This window comes from Ornithorhynchus anatinus, chromosome 2, assembly GCF_004115215.2.
Source record: "Ornithorhynchus anatinus isolate Pmale09 chromosome 2, mOrnAna1.pri.v4, whole genome shotgun sequence".
In the NCBI taxonomy this organism is placed as follows: Eukaryota; Metazoa; Chordata; class Mammalia; order Monotremata; family Ornithorhynchidae; genus Ornithorhynchus; species Ornithorhynchus anatinus.
This window is the reverse complement of record NC_041729.1, coordinates 156,530,479-156,552,774: the sequence shown is the minus strand read 5'-3', so window position 1 is coordinate 156,552,774 and position 22,296 is coordinate 156,530,479. Positions and strand designations below refer to the sequence as shown.

Sequence of the window (22,296 nt, the reverse complement as noted above, 5' to 3'; positions counted from 1 at the left end):
CGGGGAACCTGAGAACTTTTTGATTTCACTTTTTCACCATGAGTACTCTAGAGATCAGAGTGATGGTGATGACACAAGGAAGAGAAAAGCTCAGTGAGCAAAGGAAGACGTTACCAGTGAAGTCTTACTTGGAGATCACATTCCGAGTCTCCTGTGTGCTTGGATCTGTACCCGTTAAGCACTCGACGTTCACCACACTCTCAGCCCCACGGCACTTAGGAACCGTAGGTGGTTTTTGTTTGTTTGTTTTTTTTTTAATGGATGACTGTCCTTTTAGACTGTAAGCTCCTTTTGGGCAAGGAATGTATCTACCAATTCTGCAGGATTGCACTCTCTCAAATGCTTAATGCGGTGCCCTGTACACAGTAAATGCTCAACAAATATCGTCGATTAATTGATTCGGACAAAGATATCGGAAAGCACTCAAATATCGGAGACGTGCTGCAGACCTTATATGAAGCCCATCAATCAATGGTATTTGAGAGTTTACTGTGTACAGAGCACTGTACCGAGCACTTGGGAAAGTACAGTATGACGGAGTTGGTAGACGTGTTCCTTGCCCACAACAGGCTAAATATGGATTGGTCATGACGCTCTGCGTCTGGAAAACACACTTAGGTAACACTGGATCCAGAGAATCTGACAACAACCTTGCCGAAAAGTCACAGTGGGGCTGATCTAGTGATAGAACTTGTGGGTCAGACACGAAGGCGATATGCTCAAGAGCGAATGCAGCGTTACTGCGGTGGAGTGACAACCGTGGTCTAATGAAGAATAAGGTACTTGAGGAAAGCATAGAGAAAAGACTTCTTTTGGAACCTGCGTTTTATTTTTTTAATAGAATGACTTTCTTTGACAGAGTTCCATAGATTCTTACTCACTAAATGTAAAGGAGGCAGTGTGGCCTCCTGGAAAGAGCATGGGCCTGGGACTCAGAGGACCTGGGTTCAGTCGCCGCTCTGCCACTTGCCTGCTGTGTGACCTGGGGCAACTCGCTTAATTTCTCTGTGCCTCAGTTTCCTGATCTGCAAATTGGCGATTAAATCCTGCCTCTTCTTAGTTAGACTGTGAGCCCCACCTGATTATCTGGAAACCAACCCCAGCACTTAGTATAGTGTCTGGCTTAGGGAAGGGCTTAGGAAATAAGGGGATGAATATTTAGTTAATGGCTCAGTGTTTTTGGTGCTGTGTTTTTCCTGTGCTTCCCCTTTCCCCTTCATCTCCATGTTACCTTACCGCCCATGCTTCCTACACACAGTAGCACTTTCCCTTGTCATCTGATGTTCCGGCATACTTCTAATTGGTCACATTGATCTTATCTTTCTTAAAATGGTCCCTAGATCCTCAACCCCTTTACTCCAGAGACTCAGAAAACTGATGTAAACCCCATAGCAGAAGCCCAGGCTGGTGTAGGGCCTTGATCACTTCACCTTGAAATAATAATAATAATAATTATGGTATTTGTTAAGTGCTTACTATGTGTCAAGCACTGTTCAAAGCGCTGGGGTAGACACAAGGCAATTAGGTTGTCCTACTGTGGGGCTCACAGTCTTAATCCCCATTGTACAGATGAAGTAATTGAGGCCCAGAGAAGTTACGTGACTTGCCCAAAGTCACCCAGCTGACAAGTGGCAGAGCTGGGATTAGAACCCACGACCTCTGACTCTCACGCCCGGGCTTTTTCCATTAAGCCACGCTGCTAGTTGAAAACATCACACAGTTGAGGGATTAGGGGGAAAGTCAAATGGATGATCAAAAATGAGTGAATAACATCATCTTTAGAACACATCCGACTCTTAAAACTCAGTAATAACTGAGAGCTCCCATGGAGGATAGGCAGCTTAATGGTCAGACTCTTTCTTTCCCCCGGCCCCGCCCCTCCCAGTGTATAATCCCTTCTTCCCTTCTGGCCCCATTCCTGGAGGCTTTGCTGGTTTGTCCCCTCTTGGGCTGACAGCAGGGAGTGCTTGGCGGAGGCCTGGCTCTTGGCCTCTGAAATGGCCGAAAGCTACCTACTCTGTTGGTCCAGGGACCGTGATGTCAACTTTGAAGAATGCCGTGAAATGGCGTGGCTTGTAGAAAGTGGTCCTTGCAGAGCGGGAAATGGACCATCCCTCTCTTCCTCCTCCTCCTCCCTTCCTTCATTTGGCCTTGGGGAAAGTCAGTAGTAACCCCTGAGGTAGAAAAGAAGGCAGGAAACATCGAAGTAGGAGAAATCGCTCCTATTTCTCCCCCATCCCCAGTCAGCTTAACCTTCCATATCTAATTAAGAATTGAAGATCCAAAGTTCGTTTCATCTTAAGCCAAGATTCATCGAATCTTACTGGGAGTAGTTTTTTTGCGAATCTTGAGCGATGATTGCTTTTTTTGCCCCCAAACCCGATAGAAGTTTTCATTGTGTCTCACCAGCGGTATCCAGTTTGTTGCACTGCTTACTGTCTGCGTGGAACTGAGGTCATGATTTTCTTTCCCAGTTTTACACCCTCTCTCCCATGCCTCTGGACCAAAATCTTGAACACTAAACATTGTACGTAGAGTAAATATTTATCCCTTTGGCTGTGGGGGTTGGATTATCTCTTGGTTTGTTTTTCAGTTCTTTAGGTTCGTATGTAATGTTAGTGTGCACTGATAGGTATTTTAGATTGTAAGCATTGAGAAATAAGAATTATGCTATTTGTGTAGAGAGGAAGGAGCGTGGTTGTCTTGCCTTCATGGGTCCATATGTTCAAATGGGATTTGATGAACTACTCTGTTTTTAGCATGACCAAAATTGGATGTTTTGGAAGTTTTGAAAGTACTTGGGTTTAACAGCTATCATTAGCAGGTTGAAATTTTTGTGAATCCCTCCCGTGATAGTTGTACCACAAGAACAGTTGGTAGACACGATCCTTGCCCTCAAGAGCTTACAGTCTAGTGAAGAGCTAGTTGTAGGTAATAGCAAAATGTTGTATGTGAAAGATGCTGTCCTGAATTTTCTGAAATAATGTACTGGCGATCTTAGCTAAATTTTGAAAAGACTTCAGCATGTTGCCATGAGTTGATATCCCTCTGACCGAGAACTAGAATCAAGCAATTGCCTCGAGCAAGATGGATTGATTAGTTTTTCTTCACTATTCCTTAAACTGGTGGTGATCTATTGATTAGTTTTGACACCCTCAACGCATACAGCGGTCTTCTGGTATGACCCGCATCAGTAATTGCTAGGAGGTCTCCGTCCCTAACTAGAAATGTGTTTAGTAAATGCTAAGTAAGAGCCCAGGAATGATTGGTTGCACGTACAAGATGTATTTGCTGGCCGTCCCGCTGTTGGTTTGGAGGGAGACGTCCTGCTGTGGAATCTGGAGACCTGGGTTTTGGTCATTTGAGCCTGTTGAGTCCAGGCCTTTACTGGTGAAAGTTTTGGCCGAGGAATCACCTGGAACATTCCACAAGGTGGATGGTCCCAGCAAAAATCCAAACAGGAAGCTGGCTTCCGTGGACAGCCTTTAATATAGCAAACACCTTCTGGGTCTTGGTGCTCGAAAATGTCATTGAGGGGGTGGTGTGAAACCTTACTAGACCTATTCTGGAAGCATTTGCTCATTTTTTAAAAATTGTATTTAAGTGCTTACTACGTGCCAGGCACTGTACTAAGCACTGGAGAAGCTATAGTCTAATAAAATTGGACACATCCCGCTCCCACATGGGGCTCTTAATCCCCATTTTACAAATGACGGAACTGAGGCACAGAGAAGTTCAGCGCAGATAAGTGGTGGAGCCAGCATTAGAACCCAGGTCCCCCCGACTCCCAGGCCTCTACTCTATCCAGTAGGTCATGCTGCTTCTCCATTGAAACGGAATGGATTCCACTGTCACCCCTCTTACAATAAAAGGAGAATCACACTGAGGGGGGTATCTACTTGGGTCTTGAGGGTGAGAGTAAGGCCAGCAGCTCCAGCAGCAAAACATAGCCCTTCTCCAGTGGAACATTTAAGATGGCGGTCACTGGTCCGCATTTCTGCTCCAGTGACTTGTTTTAAGAAACAAACCAAAAAAAATGAATTTGAGATGTGGAGAGATTTCAATCACTGGCATATTATGCAAGTGAGGACTGTATTCCTGCTGCTTTAGCGGGAGGGATTTTGGTAGCAAATTTGTACTGCTGAATATGTGTGGTTCTTTAATCATAATGTTGTTTTTAAATGACTGCCCTGTTGGTCACAAGCTTAAAATTGGCCACTTGTGTGATTGATAGTTGTTGCCCGCAGTTCCGAATACACATTTGTTAAACTTTTATTTGCTGTACTTTGAGCACCATCAGCAGCTTGAGCTATCCCAATCAGGACTTTAGTCTAATGATTTGAAAGGGTTGAGTTAATAGAACACTAGCTACTAGTTAACTCGAGGTCAGCATCAGCTGGTGACAGCTTTTTTTATATACCAGGCCAAATAATCTTCAGGAAATTGGAGCAACGTCTTTCTGATACAGCTCTTGAAGAGCATACTCTGATAAAAGATTAAATTGACACCTCTAGGCTCAACTGACAGCCCTTTCCTCTCGACTGTAAGCTCGTCGTGGTCAGGGAATGTGCCTGTCGTTTTGTTATAGTGTGGTCTCCCAAACAGTGTCTGCACACCTTAAGCGTTCAATAGAAAGGATTGATTGATTGACTTACAAGAGAAAGGTAACTCCCCCCCGCCCCCAGGTAGGGAACCAAACGGCAATCCCCTGCCGCAGAGATTTAGACATCATGGGAGGTGAAACCTAGAATCTGTTCTCCCTCAACCACTGCATCTGTAACACAGAGAAGAAATGGAGCAAAGCGAAGGAAGCCTCGAGAAATCGTATAGAATGCCAGTGGAGAAAGGCCAATGTTTTCTGATATTGAGCACTCAGGGAAGGACTGTTAGCTGTCTCAATTATTTTGAGGTGCTTTTCAGTTGTCATTGTGTTGGTGGGAATGATACCGATGTGCTTCCCCCTTTCGTCCTTCCTTTTAATAATAGTAATTGTGGTTTTTATTAAGCGCTTTTTATGGGCCAGATACCCTATTAAGCGCTGGGGTCGACACAGACAAATCGAGTTGGACACAGTCCCTGTCCCACCTGGGGCTCTCACAGTCTTTACGGATGAGGTAACCGAGGCCCAGTGAAGTGACTTGCCCGAGGTCACGCAGCAGACGAGCAGCGGAGCTGGGATCAGAACGCAGGTCCTTCTGACTCCCAGGCCCGTGCTCTATCCACTAGGCCATGCTGCCTCTGGGTTTCTTCCTTCCCCTTCCCCTAGACCGTTGTCTCCTGAGGCCGGCACAGGATCGTTTCGTTCTCCTTTTCTCTTTTTCCCTCTTCCTATCAATTGATTCGATCTTGTGTCTTAAAATGGGGGTACGAAATGTAGTGTAAATGGACTTCTGAACCAGGTTTCCTCTTCCTAGTCACTCCGAGGAGGCTTTTTATGATTTTTTCCCTAGAAGCTGCATATCAAAACTGTAGATATTCCGGTGTTTATGGTCTAAGAGCTAATTGTCTTTTGTGTCGACCTGGATTTTAGCTGGAAGGAAGCAGAGCTGACGCTTCTCCTTCTGCCCGGTGGATCATTTTTCTGCTTTGAATCATTAATTCCTAATCAAGAATCTGTCTCCTCGCAGTGTTTCCTCAGTTGGCAGCGTTCATTGATGCCACCATGCCAGCAGGCTAGCCTACACAAGTTTTCCTGTAACGCATCTTCTTAATTACCTTTTTAAAAGAGTTAAGGAGAGTTTATTTTTATCTACATGGGAGAGGCCTTCCCCTTGCCAAATCTACATATTTAAGAAACGGCTTGACGCTTCCTAGGCCAAACGTTAGGTCTTTCAGTTGAAGTCATCTTCAAGGCAGACCCGTTTGCCATCTTCTTGGTGTAAAATTGGGGATTTCTTTGTTTCACGGGACTAAGAAGGACTGCACACCTTCAGTCACTTAGCAGACCTCTGCATACATCTGATTGACAGAGTCAAAACCCTAGCCGTCTATAAATCTAACGTGCTCAGTTGCTGACGGTATGGAATGACCATTAATTTAGCAATTTGTTCTTTGCAATAACTGTGCGGGTTTAAAGGATGTGGTTAGAGTAATGACTTTTTCGAGGATAAAACTTTAGTACCTTAAATGGCTTCTGATTAATTTACAGTGCACACACCCTTTCTGCAGAGGGAACGAAAGCTGCATGCTAGCACCTTCTTTGGGCCCACACCTTCTCTAAACAGCCAAGATTGCACATCTTTGCACGCTAGAGCCAAAAAGCCTAAGGGTGCATCTTGAGCAATCGTTCTGAGGCAGTTGCAATGTGTTGACAGTTATTCGGTCTTCATCAGAAGCCGCAATCCCATTGGTTCAGATTTTCCTTTTCGAGAACTTGATATTCTTGTTTTTCACGGACCCGAGGCGGGGGGAAAAGCCAAAGCAACCTATGCAAGCATCGCAGCTAGTAGCTTTTTTCTCCTAGCACTGTAACATGGCGTCCCTTTAAAGAGTGCTTAGAAACCCTTGAACCAAAGACAGGTTTGTGCTTTATCAGTATCCCATCAAAACGGGAAAATTGATCTACATTCTCCCTTCTAGTGTATTAATTAACCTATGTGATCTTGAGCCTGTAATTCAACAGTGATTACTCACCATCTCCTTAAGTTTGTATGGATGAAAGTTTGGGCCAAAACCAAGCGTACTTAAGTTTTTTTCTGGAGACCAAACTTCTCTGTAGAATAGAAATCGCCCTTCCGTCTGGGCTTGAACTCTTGGACTAGGGTTTTATTGATACATAACTGAGAAGTCTCAGGAAGCAAGGGGATCGCAGCCGTCTCTAGACTGTAAACTTCTTATGGGCAGGGAACCCGTCTTCTAAGTCCGTCGTATTATACTCTCCCAAGCACGTAGTACAGTCCTCTGCGCATAGTAGCCGCCAAATGAATACCACTGATTGATTGATTGACCTGCACGGGAGAAAAGAACAGATCGTGCACGGGGCCTGCTCTATGAAACCACTCAATGGATATGAGTGCTGAGAGCCTCGAGCAATCGGTTTGTATTTATCGAGCGCTTACTGGCTGCGGGGCACTGTACTGAGTGCTTGAGAGAGAATAACACGGCAATATAACAGACACACTGCCTGCCCATGACGAGCTTAAGGTCTAGAGGGGGAGAGATGCTAGATGAAGAGGTTCACCGTCAGGGTGCCTGACCCAGTCTCTTAAATTGTTCACAGTTACTCCCCAGTCGGCTTCCAGGCACAGCACACCCACAGTCCGTGCTCTTCTGCCTGCTCTGCTGGAGACAAGGCTTATGATAATAATAATTATTATATTTGTTAAGCGCTTACTATGTGCCAAGCTGTTCTAAGCGCTGGGGTGGATACAGGGCAATCAGGTTGTCCCACGTGGAACTCACAGTCTCAATCCCCGTTTTACAGATGAGGTAACTGAGGCCCAGAGAAGTTAAGTGACCTGCTCCAGGTCACACAGCAGACAAGTGGCGGGGCCGCGATTAGAATCCACATCCTCTGACTCCCAAGCCCCAGGCTCTTTCCACTAAGCCACGCTGCTTCTCAGATGCCCGATGAGGTTTCACAGTGTCCCCAGGATCCTAAAATCAAGAACACAGGCCTGTCAGTCAGAAGGTCATGAGTTCTAATCCCGGCTCTGCCACTTGTCTGCTGGGTGGCCTTGGACAAGCCACTTCACTTCTCTGGACCTCAGTTACCGCATCTGATGACCTTGTGTCCCACCGGATTTGTCTGTATCCACCCTAGCGCTTAGTACAGTGCCTGGCGCATAGTAAGTGCTTAACGAATACCGTGATAAGTATGTCATTTTCTTGATTTAATAGTGACAAGGCCTAAAAGATGAGGTACGTGGGTTTTAGGTATAACCTTGATAGAAGCTCTACAGGATACTTCTTGTGGGCAGGGATGGTGTCTACTTAGATCAGTGCTAAGTGCTTGGGAGAATAAAATACGACAGTTGGCAGACACATTCCCTCCCCACATTAAGACCTCAAATTGGACATCGTAATGGTCATTCGTTTTGAAAAACATCCCGGAAGAAACTTGTAAGTGGTATCTTATAATGCCTCAAATTCGGTATCTTTTTATAGATGAAGAGATCTTAAGGCACATTCTCTTTATAAGAAAATTCTCAGGACAAGATTAAGGTTCTCATCCTTTGTAAATCGTGTTGTTTCGTTAACTCCTTTTATTTGTCTGGAATGGGAGTGAAAGGAGTTGTATGTGGAAACAGTTTTTTTTGTTTTTTTTTCTTTTTCTACCTGCTTTTTCCAAGAAAGTCTGTGGAGGTATGTATGTACGCTTGGGTAGGCTTTCACAGCCTTTAATAGATTTGGAGTCTCTGTGTTTTTGATCTGTACTGGCTCTGCCACTTGTCAGCCGTGTGACTGTGGGCAAGTCACTTAACTTCTCTGTGCCTCAGTTACCTCATGTGTAAAATGGGGATTAATTGTGAGCCTCACATGGGACAACCTGGTTACCCTGTATCCACCCCAGCGCTTAGAACAGTGCTCTGCACATAGTAAGCGCTTAATAAATACCAACATTATCATTACTGGGAATAGAGTAAGGCCCTAAAACTCTAAAGCCTTTTTGCCCTTTCTCATATTTTTCTTCCCTTTGACATACTGTATAGCAGGCTTTTAATAGGTCCTAAAATTATTTGCTTAGGAAGATGTACATCAATAAAACTGCAGAAATGTACCCAAGTGCTTTTATAATGTATAGGTTTTGGTGTTCCACATCTCCTGCAAAGGTTTCTCCAGGCTTTCCCGTGGGTGGAAGTGGCCTGCTAAGTAAACAGGCCATGATTGCCATCCATTTGAAGGTTTGTTGTATTCCTTAAATGTTGTCTTAGAGGGAGATTTTGTGAACATCAAGCTGGTCAGTTACCGGGAGGGGGAATCGAGGTACTTGCTACACTGCAAACTTGTGGCTTCACTGGGGCGGTTTCTTTATTCTTCTCTGCTCAACTTTCCACCACAAGTGCTGTTTGGGAAACAATTTCAGAAAGTGACAATTTGAAGCAGTGGAAGGAAGAGAATCTCAAAAGAAGCCACTGGTTTGATAAAGATTATATAGAAAAGCCTCGTGGCACAGTGGATAGAGCATGGGCCTGGAAGTCCAAAGGACCTGGGATCGAATCCCAGCTCTGCCTCTTGTCCGCTCTGTGAGCTTGGGCAAGTCACTTAACCGCTCTGGGTCTCAGTTATTTCCTTTGTAAAATGGGGATTGAGAGTGTGAGCCCCATGTGGGACAGGGACCGTGTCCAACCCGATTAACTTTGTCCACTCTCGTGCTTAGTACAACACCTGACACATAGTAAGAGCTTAACAAATACCATTGAGGAAAAAAAGCATTTAGTGAGGTGGAATATTAAAATCATTGGATAAAACAAATATTAAAGTTTCTCCTAAAGGGAGCATGCACCAGATCAGACTGGAGCGTGAAAGCTCCACCTCAGCTCCTGGATTCCAGATGATTCCCAACTGCAGTGGGTGAAGCCCACGCAATCTCCTTTTGCCTCCTTGTCAAGGACATCGAAAGTGGGTTGGCCGGCCCAGGCATATGTGACCGGCCGTTGATTGGGCGGGCGAGGTTCTTCCTTGTAAGGGAGTTCCCAGCTACAACTAGGAAGCTGTTCTTTGTTCTCTTGAATCTCTCCATGCCCACTGAGGGTGCGGGGAGTGAGCTGGTAGGAATCCTCATTCCCGTTCCTGCATTCATCCTAGTCTGCCCTGCCCCGCCGCCAACATCTCCACGCACCCCTAACAGGAATATTTGCTAAGGCACACTATGGCCATGTGGCTAACTGACCACAGGCAAAAGAGAAAAAGGCTCCGGTCACTAAAAAACACAAGATCAACAATGTGTCTGTGGCTGGCCTTTGGATCCCGCACCACTTAGAACAGTGTTTGACGCACAATAAGCGCTTAAATACCACCAAACACGCACTCACTCATAGACATGAAGGAGGGCTGTATTTATAGAGGAAACAATGAGGCCTAGTAAAATGAGTGAGGACCTGGTTTCTAATCTCACTTCTTCTCGCTGCCTGCCGTGGGAACTTGGACAAGTCACTGGTTCTTTGTACCTCGGTTTTCTAATCTGTAAAATGTGGATTAAATACCTCTTCTCCCACCTATTTAGACTGGGGAGCCAGGTGATTAAGGAACTATGCCCAACCTAATCATCTTTTATCTACCACAGTGCTTTGGCACACAGTAAGTGTTCAAGAAATCGCACAATGACTACTCTTTCATTCATTCAATTATATTTATTGAGCGCTTACTGTGTGCAGAGCACTGTGGAATGTGCTTGGAAAGTACAATTCAACAACAGAGACAATCCCTAACGGGCTCATAGTCTAGAAGGGGAAGACAGACAACAAAACAAGTAAACAGGCATCAGTAGCATCAATATAAATAAATAGAATTATAGATATATGCCCATCATTAATAAAATAAGTAGAATTGTAAATATGTACAAATATACACACAAGTGCTGTGGGGGGTAGAGCAGACAGAGGGAGTTGGGGAACTGGATTGTACTTTCCAAGCGCTTAGTACAGTGCTCTGCACATAGTAAGTACTCAATAAATACTATTGAATGAATAAATACTATTGAATGATGGTGAGGGGAGGAGGAACAGAAGAAAAGGTGGGCTTAGTCTGGGAAGGCCTCCTGGAAAAGGTAAGCTTTCAATACGGCTTTGAAGGAGTGAAGTGTGAGGAGGGAGAGCATTCTTTCACATACATTCATGCATTAGGTTGCATTTATTGAGCGCTTACTGTGTGCAGAGCACTGTACTAAGCGCTTGGAAAGTACAATCCAGCATCAGATACAGTCCCCCCCCCAACAATGAACTCACAGTCTAGAAGACATACATGCATCGCCGTATGTTGTATATACCTTATATTTCCTCACTCCTTGGAAATCAGCGTTAACCTAGGGAAGAGTAATTCCTAAAATGTGTTACCCTTTCCCGTTTCTGTAGGTGATGTCGTCTCTAGGCTGTGAGCTCGTGGGCAGAGAATGTGTGTGATGTTAGTACAGTGCTTTGCACACGGTAAGAGCTCAGTAAATACAGTTGAACGAATGAATAGTTTTGGTGTGAACCGCCTGTGTTACCCACGTATGTGGTCTTGGAATGTGCAAGTGGATGACTGAGTTGGCTGATTCTCCAGAACATGGTGTGAGAATCCAAGCGCGCATTTTTTTTTTCTTTTTTCCCTGACTGGAAAAGTAAGATGAGAAGTGCAGACTATTTTCTTAATTTCTAGAGTTTCAGTCTTTGGGTCTCCAGGCATTCCGTCTGTATTTTGACAGACTTCGGAAAACAGCGGGAGAACTGTTATACGTATATAGTCCGTGAGTTGTTATTCTATGTAGTGAAGAAAACCTTTCCCGATCTCTTCCGTCTCTTCCTTATTCTTCACTCCCAAGATGTGAAGCTGGGTCTCTCGTGGAGCTTGTTCATGTCAGGTGGTAATTTGCTAGTTAGTTGGAGATTTAATTCGCAGCCAGTACTTGGATTTTATTCCGTTCCATTAAGACAGACTTACATTTTTGTGATACAGGGGCTATTATCCTGCCAGTTGTAAGGAATTTTTGTTTTATGAAGCATGTCTGACACAAAGACAGCACTGTATAAACCGGGACTATAACAGGACACTTTCACACTGCAATTTAGGAGGCGTGCAGTTCAGGAAATTGCTGGCTTTGGCTGAAGTACACTTTTACTGCAAGGAAAATTTTATTCGTCACTCAAGTAATTGGCAGTTTTAATACCTTATTAGTAATAACTTTATAAACAAACTGATGTTATAAACCAAAGGTTGTCTGACTTATCTTCTAGCTTGCATTTGGCCAGTGCAAAAGACACCTGGGTGTTTTTTGCTCAAAAAAACTAATTTACTTAATTTGTAATAAACTTTAAATTAGGCTTTTTATTATTATTTTTTAATTAAATGCAGGGATGCCTCTAAAGTCCCAGACAGCCCGAGGGCTTAACTCAGACATAAAACTTAAGAAAAGGGGGTTGTGGGTTCTGGATTTAATGTGTTTTTATTATTATTTTATATGTTTTTAAAAGAACGGTAGAACTATCCGATAATCTAAGCATTCATTTTGTGCATTTGTGGGGATTTTGGTCTACCTAAGCTAATACCTCTTGTTCCCAGCACCCGGGGTTTTGGCTTTCGGATTGATTCTCTACTCCAGTCGCTGGTATTCGTTGAGCACTTACTGCGTGCAGAGCATTGTATTAAGTGCCGAGGAGTGTACATTATAAAAGAGTTGGTCCCTGCCCATGATAAATTTGCAGTGTAGAGGGGTGAAATGAGAAAGTTTCTTAGGTTTGTCCTTTTTTTTTTAAAAAAAAAAAGTGTTTGTTCTGGGCTTACTATATGTCAACCACTGTTCTAAACCCTGGGGTAGTTGCAAGTTAATCCCAACGAAGGCAATAACTGTTTCACATGGGGCTCACAATCAAGTGGGAGGGAGAACAGGTATCGCATTTCCATTTTGCAGTTGAGGAAACCGAGGCACGGAGAAGTTAAGTGACTTATACAGAAGGTCACACCGCAGGCAAGCGGCGAGCTGGGTTTATAACCCGGGTCCTCTGATTCCCAGGCCCGTGCTTTATCCACTGAGCCATCCTACTTCATATTTCGTATTGCTTCGTGCTGCTCAATTTGTTTCAAATGTAGAAACGTCTCTGATGCCAAATGGACGGGACGGCACAGCTAGACCATGTCATGGGTATATTTAAAATTTGAGATATCCGTTTGGCCAGTATGGAGATTGTGTTTTGAATGTTTCAGTTGGGGCTTCCTTTTCTGGAGCTGTAGTGAGCGTGGGGAAGTCTTTGAATCCAAAAGGGACTTAGGGAAGGTGCCTGGCCTTTACTGAGCACCTTCTGAGTATTTAATAAGTATTATTGAGCACTTTTGGCACTGTACTAAATCATGGGAGGATGAAGTAGATAGAGTTAGCAGGTGTGAGTCCTGTCTTCAAGGAAATTACACTCTAGCCAGGGAGAAAGATTCTAAAATCATTGACCTATAGGAGGAATGAGGGAAAAGAAGTGTGTACATGCATGAATTCCCAAAGAAAAAAGGTTTTGGGAGATAAACTCGTCTTTTGGGCAGCACCACACTTAGACCGGAGCGGACGGATAATTATTTTTCCTGTTTTTCATCCTCTACAATAACCCGTTTCAGTGTTTAATTTGTTTTTTTTAAATGGTATTGAAGCGCCATTAAGCTAAACGCTGGGGTTAGAGACGAGCTAATCAAGTTGGACACAGTCCATGTCCCACTTGGGACTCCCAGTCTCAATTCCCATTTTAGAGACGAGGTAACTGAGGCCCAGGAAGGGAAGTGACTTGCCCGAGGTCACGCACAAATAATTTGTAGTAATGTCCGTCTCCCCTTCTAGACTGTAAGCTTGTTGTGGACAGAGAATGTGTCTATTGTTATATTGTACTCTCCCAAGCGTTCAGTAAGTGGTCGAGCCGGGATCAGAACCCAGGTCCTTTGACTCCCAGCCCGGTTCTCTTTCCACTAGGCCAAGCTGCTTCTCAATGATTCCCAGGAAATCCTGCCTCCTCCCTTAAGGTAAATCCCTTCTACTGCCGTTTAAGCCCATTTCCTCCTGATCACTCCATCATGGGGGAGGAACAGCTGGTCATCACCCTCTAATCCTCTAGCTAATAATCCTCAATCTCCTTGAATGGCAAACTGCCATTTGGCATTTTATGGTCATGGCGTTTTATGGTCACGGTGCACATCCTGGCGGAGCACTTCGCACCTGGTGGGCGCTGGAGTAGAAAGTCGCCCCGCCCAGCCCCACCCGCCCCGCCATGCAGGCTCTTTGCCTGCTTGGAACCTGCCTGGTGGGAAAGACTCTCTTTCCCGTATCCTGAGCTCTCCGAATTCCCATCTGCCAGTGTTTACCTGGCTGGAACGCTCCCAGAGTCACTTGGGATAGTTGGCCAGGAGCCCCGGTACATCGAGGTTGGCAGGGGGGCCGGTGGGCGGCGGTCAGGGTTAGGTCCCAGTTTGAAATCCTCAGGGCCGGTCGAACCTCACTGGGCGTTGGTGGTGCCTCTCCAGTAGCCCCTGACGTACACTCTGGGACGGAGCCCTAAGAGTAGCCAGCAGGTCTTCCACTGCAGTATGCAGGTGGATTAACTAGGTCGCGACCAGAATATCCGTAGGCGTTAATAATGTTGGTATTTGTTAAGCGCTTACTATGTGCAGAGCACTGTTCTAAGCGCTGGGGTAGACACAGGGGAATCAGGTTGTCCCACGTGGGGCTCACGGTCTTAATCCCCATTTTACAGATGAGGTCACTGAGGCACAGAGAAGTTAAGTGACCTGCCCACGGTCACACAGCTGACAGGTGGCAGAGCTGGGATTCGAACCCATGACCTCTGACTCCAAAGCCCGGGCTCTTTCCACTGAGCCACGCCGCTTCTCGCGTTAGACTGCAAGCCCGCTGTGGGGAGGGAATGTGTCGGTTTATCGCTGTATCGTACCGTCCCAAGTGCTTAGCACGGTGCTCCGCGCTCGGTAAATACGATCGAATGAATGAAAGGCGTAGGGAAGACCCAACAAGCTTTTCGACAGGAAGCCGTCGTGGGGAGGGAATAGTCGTAGTGATTATGGTAGTCGTTGAAACGCTTAGTAAGTGCCAAACACCGTTCTAAGCCCTGGGGTAGGTACGAGTTATTCAGGTTGGACACCGTCCCCGTCCCACATGGGGCTCACGGTCTTAATCCCCATTTTACAGAAGAGGTAATTGAGGCACAGAGAAGTTAAGCGACTTGCCCGAGGTCACAGCAGACAAGTGGCGGAACGGCGATCGGAACATCAGAACCTCGGTTCTTGTGACTTGCAGGCCTGTGCTTTATCCAATAAGCCACATTGCTTCCGTTGTGTTGTACTCTCCCAAGTGCGTAGTACAGTACTCTGCACACGGTAAGCGCTCGATAAATACCATGGATCGATTGAGGTGGGATGCTTAGACTGGAGAGATTCAAGCCTAGGCCGAGTGAAAACGAGGCAAGTCCTTCCATGGACCTTGAAGAGGGGTATATGTGCCCGAACCCGGTGCCACAGCATTGTGTATCGTTGACGCCACTCTTGTGTCTGGCAAGTAGAGCATCTTGAAGGTAACACTTCAGCGTCCACCCTTAGAATCGAGGGCTCCGGAGAAGAGTTAGCTTGACGACGTGCGATGCCGTGGCTTTCGGCTCGACGCCGACCGGTTACCTCAGCAGTTAGCCGTAAAAAAATGGCATCGCTTCCAGATCCGATGGCCCGCCTGTCGAGATGGACAGACTGGCAGATCACGTTCAGCTCTGTCACCCGCGTCGACCCTCCCCTGTGGGTGGGAAATGGGAACGGGCGACGGGATTTCAGAGACGCCAACCTCTCCCACCGTGTTCAAGGAGCAAGATGACCCTGACAGTAACCACGACCGGGGCATTGCGCTGCTTTCCGTTGCTGGCAAGGGTCTCACCGGAGTCCCTTCTCCCCCCTGACCAGGCTGGCCAGACGCCGTCGTGAACCGTGCCCTCCTGGGAATTCTTCAGTGCAGCTTTAGACCACAGCAGAGCAGAGCGGGTCTTCCCAGTAGATTAGGAAAAATGGAAAGAACGACATCAGAAGCGTTGGACGCTATCAGAAGGCCCATCCTTATTAAGCTCGTCCCTAGACTGTAAGCTCGTTGTGGGCAGGGAATGTGTCATGTTTATTGTTTTATTCTGCGCTCCCAAGCGCTGAAAGTGCTCTCTGTCCAGAGACTAACATAAACCTTTCAGGAATACACAATCTTTTCTGTCACTATCCTAAAATAAATGGTAGAGCTGCCTGCTTTTTTTTTTTTTTTAAAAATAATGGTATTTAAGTGCTTACTATGTGCCAGGCGCTGTACTAAACATTGGGATAGATACAAGATAACTGGGTTGGACACAATCCTTACCCCACACGAGGCTCACAGTGTTAATCCTCATTTTACAAAGGAACGGACGGGCGTCTTGCCCACACAAGGGACAAGTAGCGGAAGGAGGATTAGAACACACGTCCTTCTGGCTTCCCGGTCTATACTCTATCCACACTGCTCCCCTCTTTACTGTAAGCTCGTTATAGGCAGGGAACGTGTGTGCAGACTCTGTTGTACTCTCCCACGCGCTTAGTACAGCGCTCTGCGCATAGTAATTGCTCATTAAATAACATGGATCGACTAGAAAATGGACTTGGACTGCAGTCATTTGAGCATCAGAACATCGCATGCGACATCACCCCCTCCTTGGGTGGACCAGGCAAGGAGCCCAGACGACAGCAACAAACCCGAACCTCGCGATTCTGTGCTGAACTAACATGAGGAACCTGGAAACGGACAATTTGGAGTCACACTGCGCATAAACACAAATGATGTGGCGTGGTTACGGAAAACTCACCCCTCCAAACGGTCCTTCGCATTCAGGAATCGCCGTCGATCGGCAACAGCCGGAGACCCTCGACTCGGTTTGGCACCCGCGCCCCCTTTGCCACGCCGCGTCTCGCAGTTTGTTACAAACTGAACTGACCTTTTGATTCCGTACTATAAATCTTTGTGGGCCCTAGTAAATTGCAGCACTTACAGCGAGAGTCACTTCACTTGCACACAATACAGAAAGGATGGTTGACTTTTGTTAGTCGTTCTTCAGCTGTGCCGACAGACATCGGGGAAGCAGCGTCATTTAGCGGACAGAGCACGGGCCTGGGAATCAGAAGGATCTGGGTTCTAATCCCGACTCAGCCACATGTCTGCTGTGTGACCTTGGACAGGTCATTTAGCTTCTCTGTGCCTCAATCACCTCCTCTGTGAAATGGGGATGAGTGTGGGTCCCACGTGGGACAGGGACTGTGTCCAACCTGATTAACTTGTATCCACCCCAGTGCTTAGAACAGCGCTTGGCACATAGTAAGCTTAAAATCACCATAATTATTCTTGTTATAGTGATGCAAGATATTTCAGTAGCCTCATTTTAAAATCTAGAGTGCAGCACGTGTCTATACGCTGCCTAGTCTTGTAGCTTTATTTTCTGACAACTAAATACCTATCAAAATTGCCCTAACTTTTTTTCGATGACTACCCCTGAAATGTCATCAGTAGCTTTCAGGTTATCCCAACTTCTTATTAGAATGCTGAAAATGCACCCTTCTGATGCACGTGAAAGTATATTACATATCGTGTGTATAAGCGAGGCACAGACGTGTGTGTCGTGTATATGTAGGTGTATAAATATGAGATACCCACTCATATATGTGTATTGTGTCTGTTTACAGAGAGCTGTAGGAGATAAAGAGAATCCAGGAAAATAGTTTAAAGGAGACCTTTATATAATTCCCTTATGAAATACGGGACGTTTTTCTTTGGTTTCCGGTTTCGAAGGTCTCCTTTAAACTGGATGCTGTTTTACTTGGTTATGCATGGTATTCTTACTCATTTTTCCTCGTCTCTCTCCCTGTATACTTCTGAATCAAGCAGTCGCGTTGCGTGCTTACCGCGTGCAGAGTTCGGGCCAGGGAAAGTACAGTATAAGAAGCGGTAGACTTGCTCCCGGCCCATAGGAAGCTTACGGTCTAGAGGAAAGACTTGTAAAATGGTACACGGAACACGGTCGGCGGAAAGAGCACGAGATTTGAAGTTGGGAAGCTAGGGTTTGAATCCCAGCTCTGCTACTGGACAAGCAGCGTGATCTTTGGGAGTTAGTTAGCCTCTTGGAATCCTCATCTGTAAAAGGATAAGATAAATCGGATAAATGGCGGGCTGTGCAGAAAGGCACCGTGTCTGATCTCATTCCTTCTCATCTACGGCAACGCTTTGCACAGCGTAAGCATTTAATTAATGACGTACATTATTATTATTAGTGTTCAAAAGTAGGGTAGCTAGGTGACACGTATGGACACATGAAACATTTTCAGACTGTATTACTACTAAGCTTGCTTCTGTTAAAAGTGGTCATTTCTGGAACCCTTAAATTTCAGGGCCAATAACAAGATTGATGACATTTTACCTGAACACCTGAAATCATTTCGTTCCCTGGAAACTCTGGATCTGAGCAGCAACAACATATCAGAGCTGAAATCTCCACTTCCATCTATACCACTCAAGTATCTGTAAGTATATATTTCTTTTTTTTTAAATGACTGTTGACAAAGTGGGTATGAGAGCTGGGTACCATATGCAGGGGAAGAATTATAGCCCCAGGATTGTGACTACTTCAAGTCTCAATTTGTTTCTCCGATACACTCAGTTCCCCTACTGCACGTGGGCTAGCTTCCCGATGAACCGGCCACTGAGGGAAACCTGGGTTAGCATAAGCGCGTCTTCACACGGAATAGTTCCCTTCCGATGTAGCACCTCCTTCTATCCAGATGAGTGGGTTGGCAGAAAAACCTACCCTAAATCCCTGCTATCATCTCACCCAAATGTATAACGTTCTGGAAGGACCGAGGGTGCAGTGCCCTTTTCAGTAGCCACCTTGTTTGGGCAACGTGGCTTAGTGGAAAGAGCACCGGGTTGGGAGTCAGAGGTCGTGGGTTTTCATCTCGCCTCTGCCACTTGTCAGCTGTGTTGACTTCGGGCAAGGCGCTTAGCTTCTCTGTGTCTGTTACCTCATCTGTATAATGGGGATGAAGCCCGTGAGCCCCACGTGAGACAACCTGATGGCCTTGTATCTACCCCAGAGCTTAGAGCAGTGCTGGGCACATAGTAAGTTCTTAACAAATGCCATCATTGTTATTCACAAAACTTTAATAGACCATTAATTTCAATATTATAATTCTAAATTTAATTTATAATCATATAAATATATCCATATATTATATCTATGCAATATATGAGTATCGATAAGTAATATCATTTATAATTACTATTTATGATACGTTTATGATTAATTATAATTTTAATATTGAAACTTGAATAGACCCCGCTGACCAAAAAGGCACGTGAACACTGTGAAAAAGTAAACCCCTAAAGGGGGCTGAAATAGCAATATTGGTGGCAGGTGAACACTGTGAAAAAGTAGACCCCTAAAGGGGGCAGAAATAGCAATATCGGCGGAAGGTACTCATGATCATTTCACGAGAAGCAGCCTGGCTTAGTGGATAGAGCCCAGGCCTGGGAGTCAGAAGGTCACGGGTTCTAATCCCGGCCCCGCCACTTGTCTACCGTGCAACCTTGGGCAAATCACTTTACTTCTCTGGGCCTCAGTTACCTCATCTGTAAAATGGGGATTGAGTCAGTGAGCCCCACGTGGGACAGAGACTAGGTCCAACCTGATTTGCTTGTTTCCACCCCAGCGCTTAGTACAGTGCCTGGCTTATAGGAAGCACTTAACAAATGCCACTTTACTTTTTTTTTTTAGTGTGTGCTTGAGCAGAATTAACGTGCTACATTTTATTTCAAATGAAGAGTGAAGTTTCAAAGTAAATTTCATCAGTTCACGAGCTAATTCTCAGGTGCCAGAGCCGTCTAGGCCGTAAGCTCGTCCTGTAATAATAATAATTGTGTTATTTGTTAAGCGCTTACTATGTGCAAAGCACCGTTGTAAGCGCTGGGGGATACAAGACGATCAGGTTGTCCCACGTGGGGCTCACAGGTTTTTTTTTTTTTTTAAATCCCCATTTGACAGATGAGTTAACTGAGGCACAGAGAAGTTAAGTGACTTGCCCAAGGTCACACAGCTGACTAGCGGCGGAGCCGGGATTAGGACCCATGACCCCTGACTCCCAAGCCCGCGCACTTTCCACTGAGCCACGCTGCTTCAGACTGTAGACTGTAGGCTCACTGTGGGCAGGGAATGTGGCTGTTTATTGTTATAGCGTACTCTCCCAAGCGCTTAGTACAGTGCTCTGCACACGGTAAGTACTCAATAAATAGGAATGAACGAATGATTGAGCTTCAAATTTTCACATTCCTCCAGGCCTGCAGGTGGCCACTACTTAAGGTGATGCAGAGTCAGTAGGTCACACTCCGCACCAAACCACAGAAACCAGCCCAAATGGTCACAAGCTACAACGGGTCGATCCCAGCCTCAAAAATAGTTCTCCGCAATGAGGAGGCATAAGTTTGCAGGAAAAGAGGAAGCTCATCTCGAATTTTTCTTTCCCCAGGTACTTGAACAACAACCGGATCGAGTCGTTGGAGCCCGGCTCATTAGATGGCCTTGCCAACACTCTTCAGGTGTTGAAACTGAACAGGAACAAAATCACCTCCATTCCTTCGAAGATGTTTAAACTGCCCCATCTCCAGCACCTGTAAGTGCACTAGGCGGTGGGGTTTTTTTCTTTTAGCTTTTTCCCCGTCCAAATGTGCAAGATCCCGAACCTTTCAAATTGGGCTACCATCTTGCCAAAAGGTGACTCTTGGATGCGCCGGAGTCTTAATGTACTCCGAATGCTTATTCGTGATGTGTTCTGTATCAAAGTCAGCAAGTGGAATAAAAAGAAAGAATGTTTCCAATAATAATAATGTTATTTGTTAAGCACTTACTATGTGCAGAGCACCGTTCTAAGCGCTGGGGTAGATACAGGGTAGTCAGGTGGTCCCACGTGAGGCTCACAGTCTTCATCCCCATTTGACAGATGAGGTCACTGAGGCCCAGAGAAGTGAAGTGACTCGCCCACAGTCACACAGCTGACAAGTGGCAGAGCCCGGGATTCGAACCCATGACCTCTGACTCCCAAGCCCGGGCTCTTTCCACTGAGCCACGCTGCCAAGAGAAACTTGGGGAGGCAGCTTGGGGTTTTTTGACTTCCGTGGCTTCATGAATTAAAATATGAAATCGCCCAAGTCACCTACGGCAGCTATCCTTTGCATCATCTGGAAGAAGGTGGATAACCATGTAACCAGTCAATTAAAGTGGTACTTATTGGGCGCTCTCTATGTGCAGAACACTGTACTAAGCATCTGGGAGAGTACAGTACAACACGGTCGGTAGGCCCTTCCCCTGCCAACGAAGGAGCTCACGGTCTAGATCGGAAGTCAGACATCAAAAATGAGAAGCGGCGTGGCTCAGTGGGAAGAACCCGGGCTTGGGAGTCAGAGGTCATGGGTTCGAATCCCGGCTCTGCCTCTTGTCAGCTGTGTGACTGTGGGTGAGTCACTGAACTTCTCGGGGCCTCAGTGACCTCATCTGTAAAATGGGGATGAAGACTGTGAGCCTCACGTGGGACAACCTGATTACCCTGTATCTACCCCAGCGCTACGAACAGTGCTCTGCACATAGTAAGCGCTTAACAAATACCAACATTAGCATTATTATTAAAATAACTAAATTGTGGTTAAGCACTTAGACGTTTAGGGGCTGAGGGTGGTGTGGATAATATACAGTCTAGTAGAGAGAAAAGACTAAGATAAATGTTTGTTTTTAGATAGTAATTGGGGCCCCAAAGGGAGAGGTTTTTATTTCCTTGGTGATAATGTCGGCTTTTGTCAACATCAGACTGTAAGTTCATTATGGGCAGGGACCGTGTTGTATTCTCCCAAGAGCTTAGTACAGTGCTCAGTAAATACGATCGATTGATAGTGCCTTTAGGGGTGGGAGATGCTGATGCGACTTTACTGATTCATGTAAAATTTAAGGTGTGTGTACAGTGTTGCAGCCCCTCTTCCTGGATTTAATGCAATTATTAATTACTCACGTAACACTATTGAAGATGTCTGCCCTTCCCTCGCATGAATTTGTCTCTGAAACGATCTGATTTTTAACAACCTGAAAGCATATGCCCATAGCATGAGGAAAGAAGGTTTTAGATGGAAGGTAGACTGCTAAATAAGCTGCTGCTAAATAGAATGCACTGAAAATTGTGTTTAATAATTGAGGTAACCTAATCGTGGAAAAACCGAGGGGCCCTACCGGGGTAAGTCGGTTCTTTCTGCCTAGCGAACTGTGTGTCTGTGACTGCTGATTATGGATTTAAGGTCAACTAAACTCATTTTTTTAACTTAAATTTTATGAAGAGAATTAACCCGCAACAAAATTAAAAGAATCGATGGACTCACCTTCCAAGGACTTGGAGGCCTGAAATCGCTAAAGCTGCAGAGAAATGGAATAATTAAACTTATGGACGGAGCATTTTGGGGGCTCAGCAACATGGAAATCTTGTAAGTCTGAGCTTTCGCGTTTTCTTATGGAATATATAGTAGTTTAGACAATGGTACTCCAGGCGGTTTTTCTTTTTTCCACCAGTGTGATTTGTGTTGGATTTTAGCCTTCTCAC

The 22,296-nt window shown here is 45.5% G+C and overlaps 1 protein-coding gene across 1 annotated transcript in view; it reads left to right on the top strand.

Annotated features, from left to right (window-relative positions):
- LRIG3 (leucine rich repeats and immunoglobulin like domains 3) overlaps positions 1–22,296 on the top strand; it is a 70,811-nt gene that overhangs the window by 23,152 nt on the left and 25,363 nt on the right. The window contains exons 5-7 of the mRNA XM_039914737.1: positions 18,058–18,189; positions 20,188–20,331; positions 22,037–22,180. Of these exons, the coding sequence (XP_039770671.1) occupies positions 18,058–18,189; positions 20,188–20,331; positions 22,037–22,180 (420 nt within the window). The remainder of the gene's footprint in view (positions 1–18,057; positions 18,190–20,187; positions 20,332–22,036; positions 22,181–22,296) is intronic.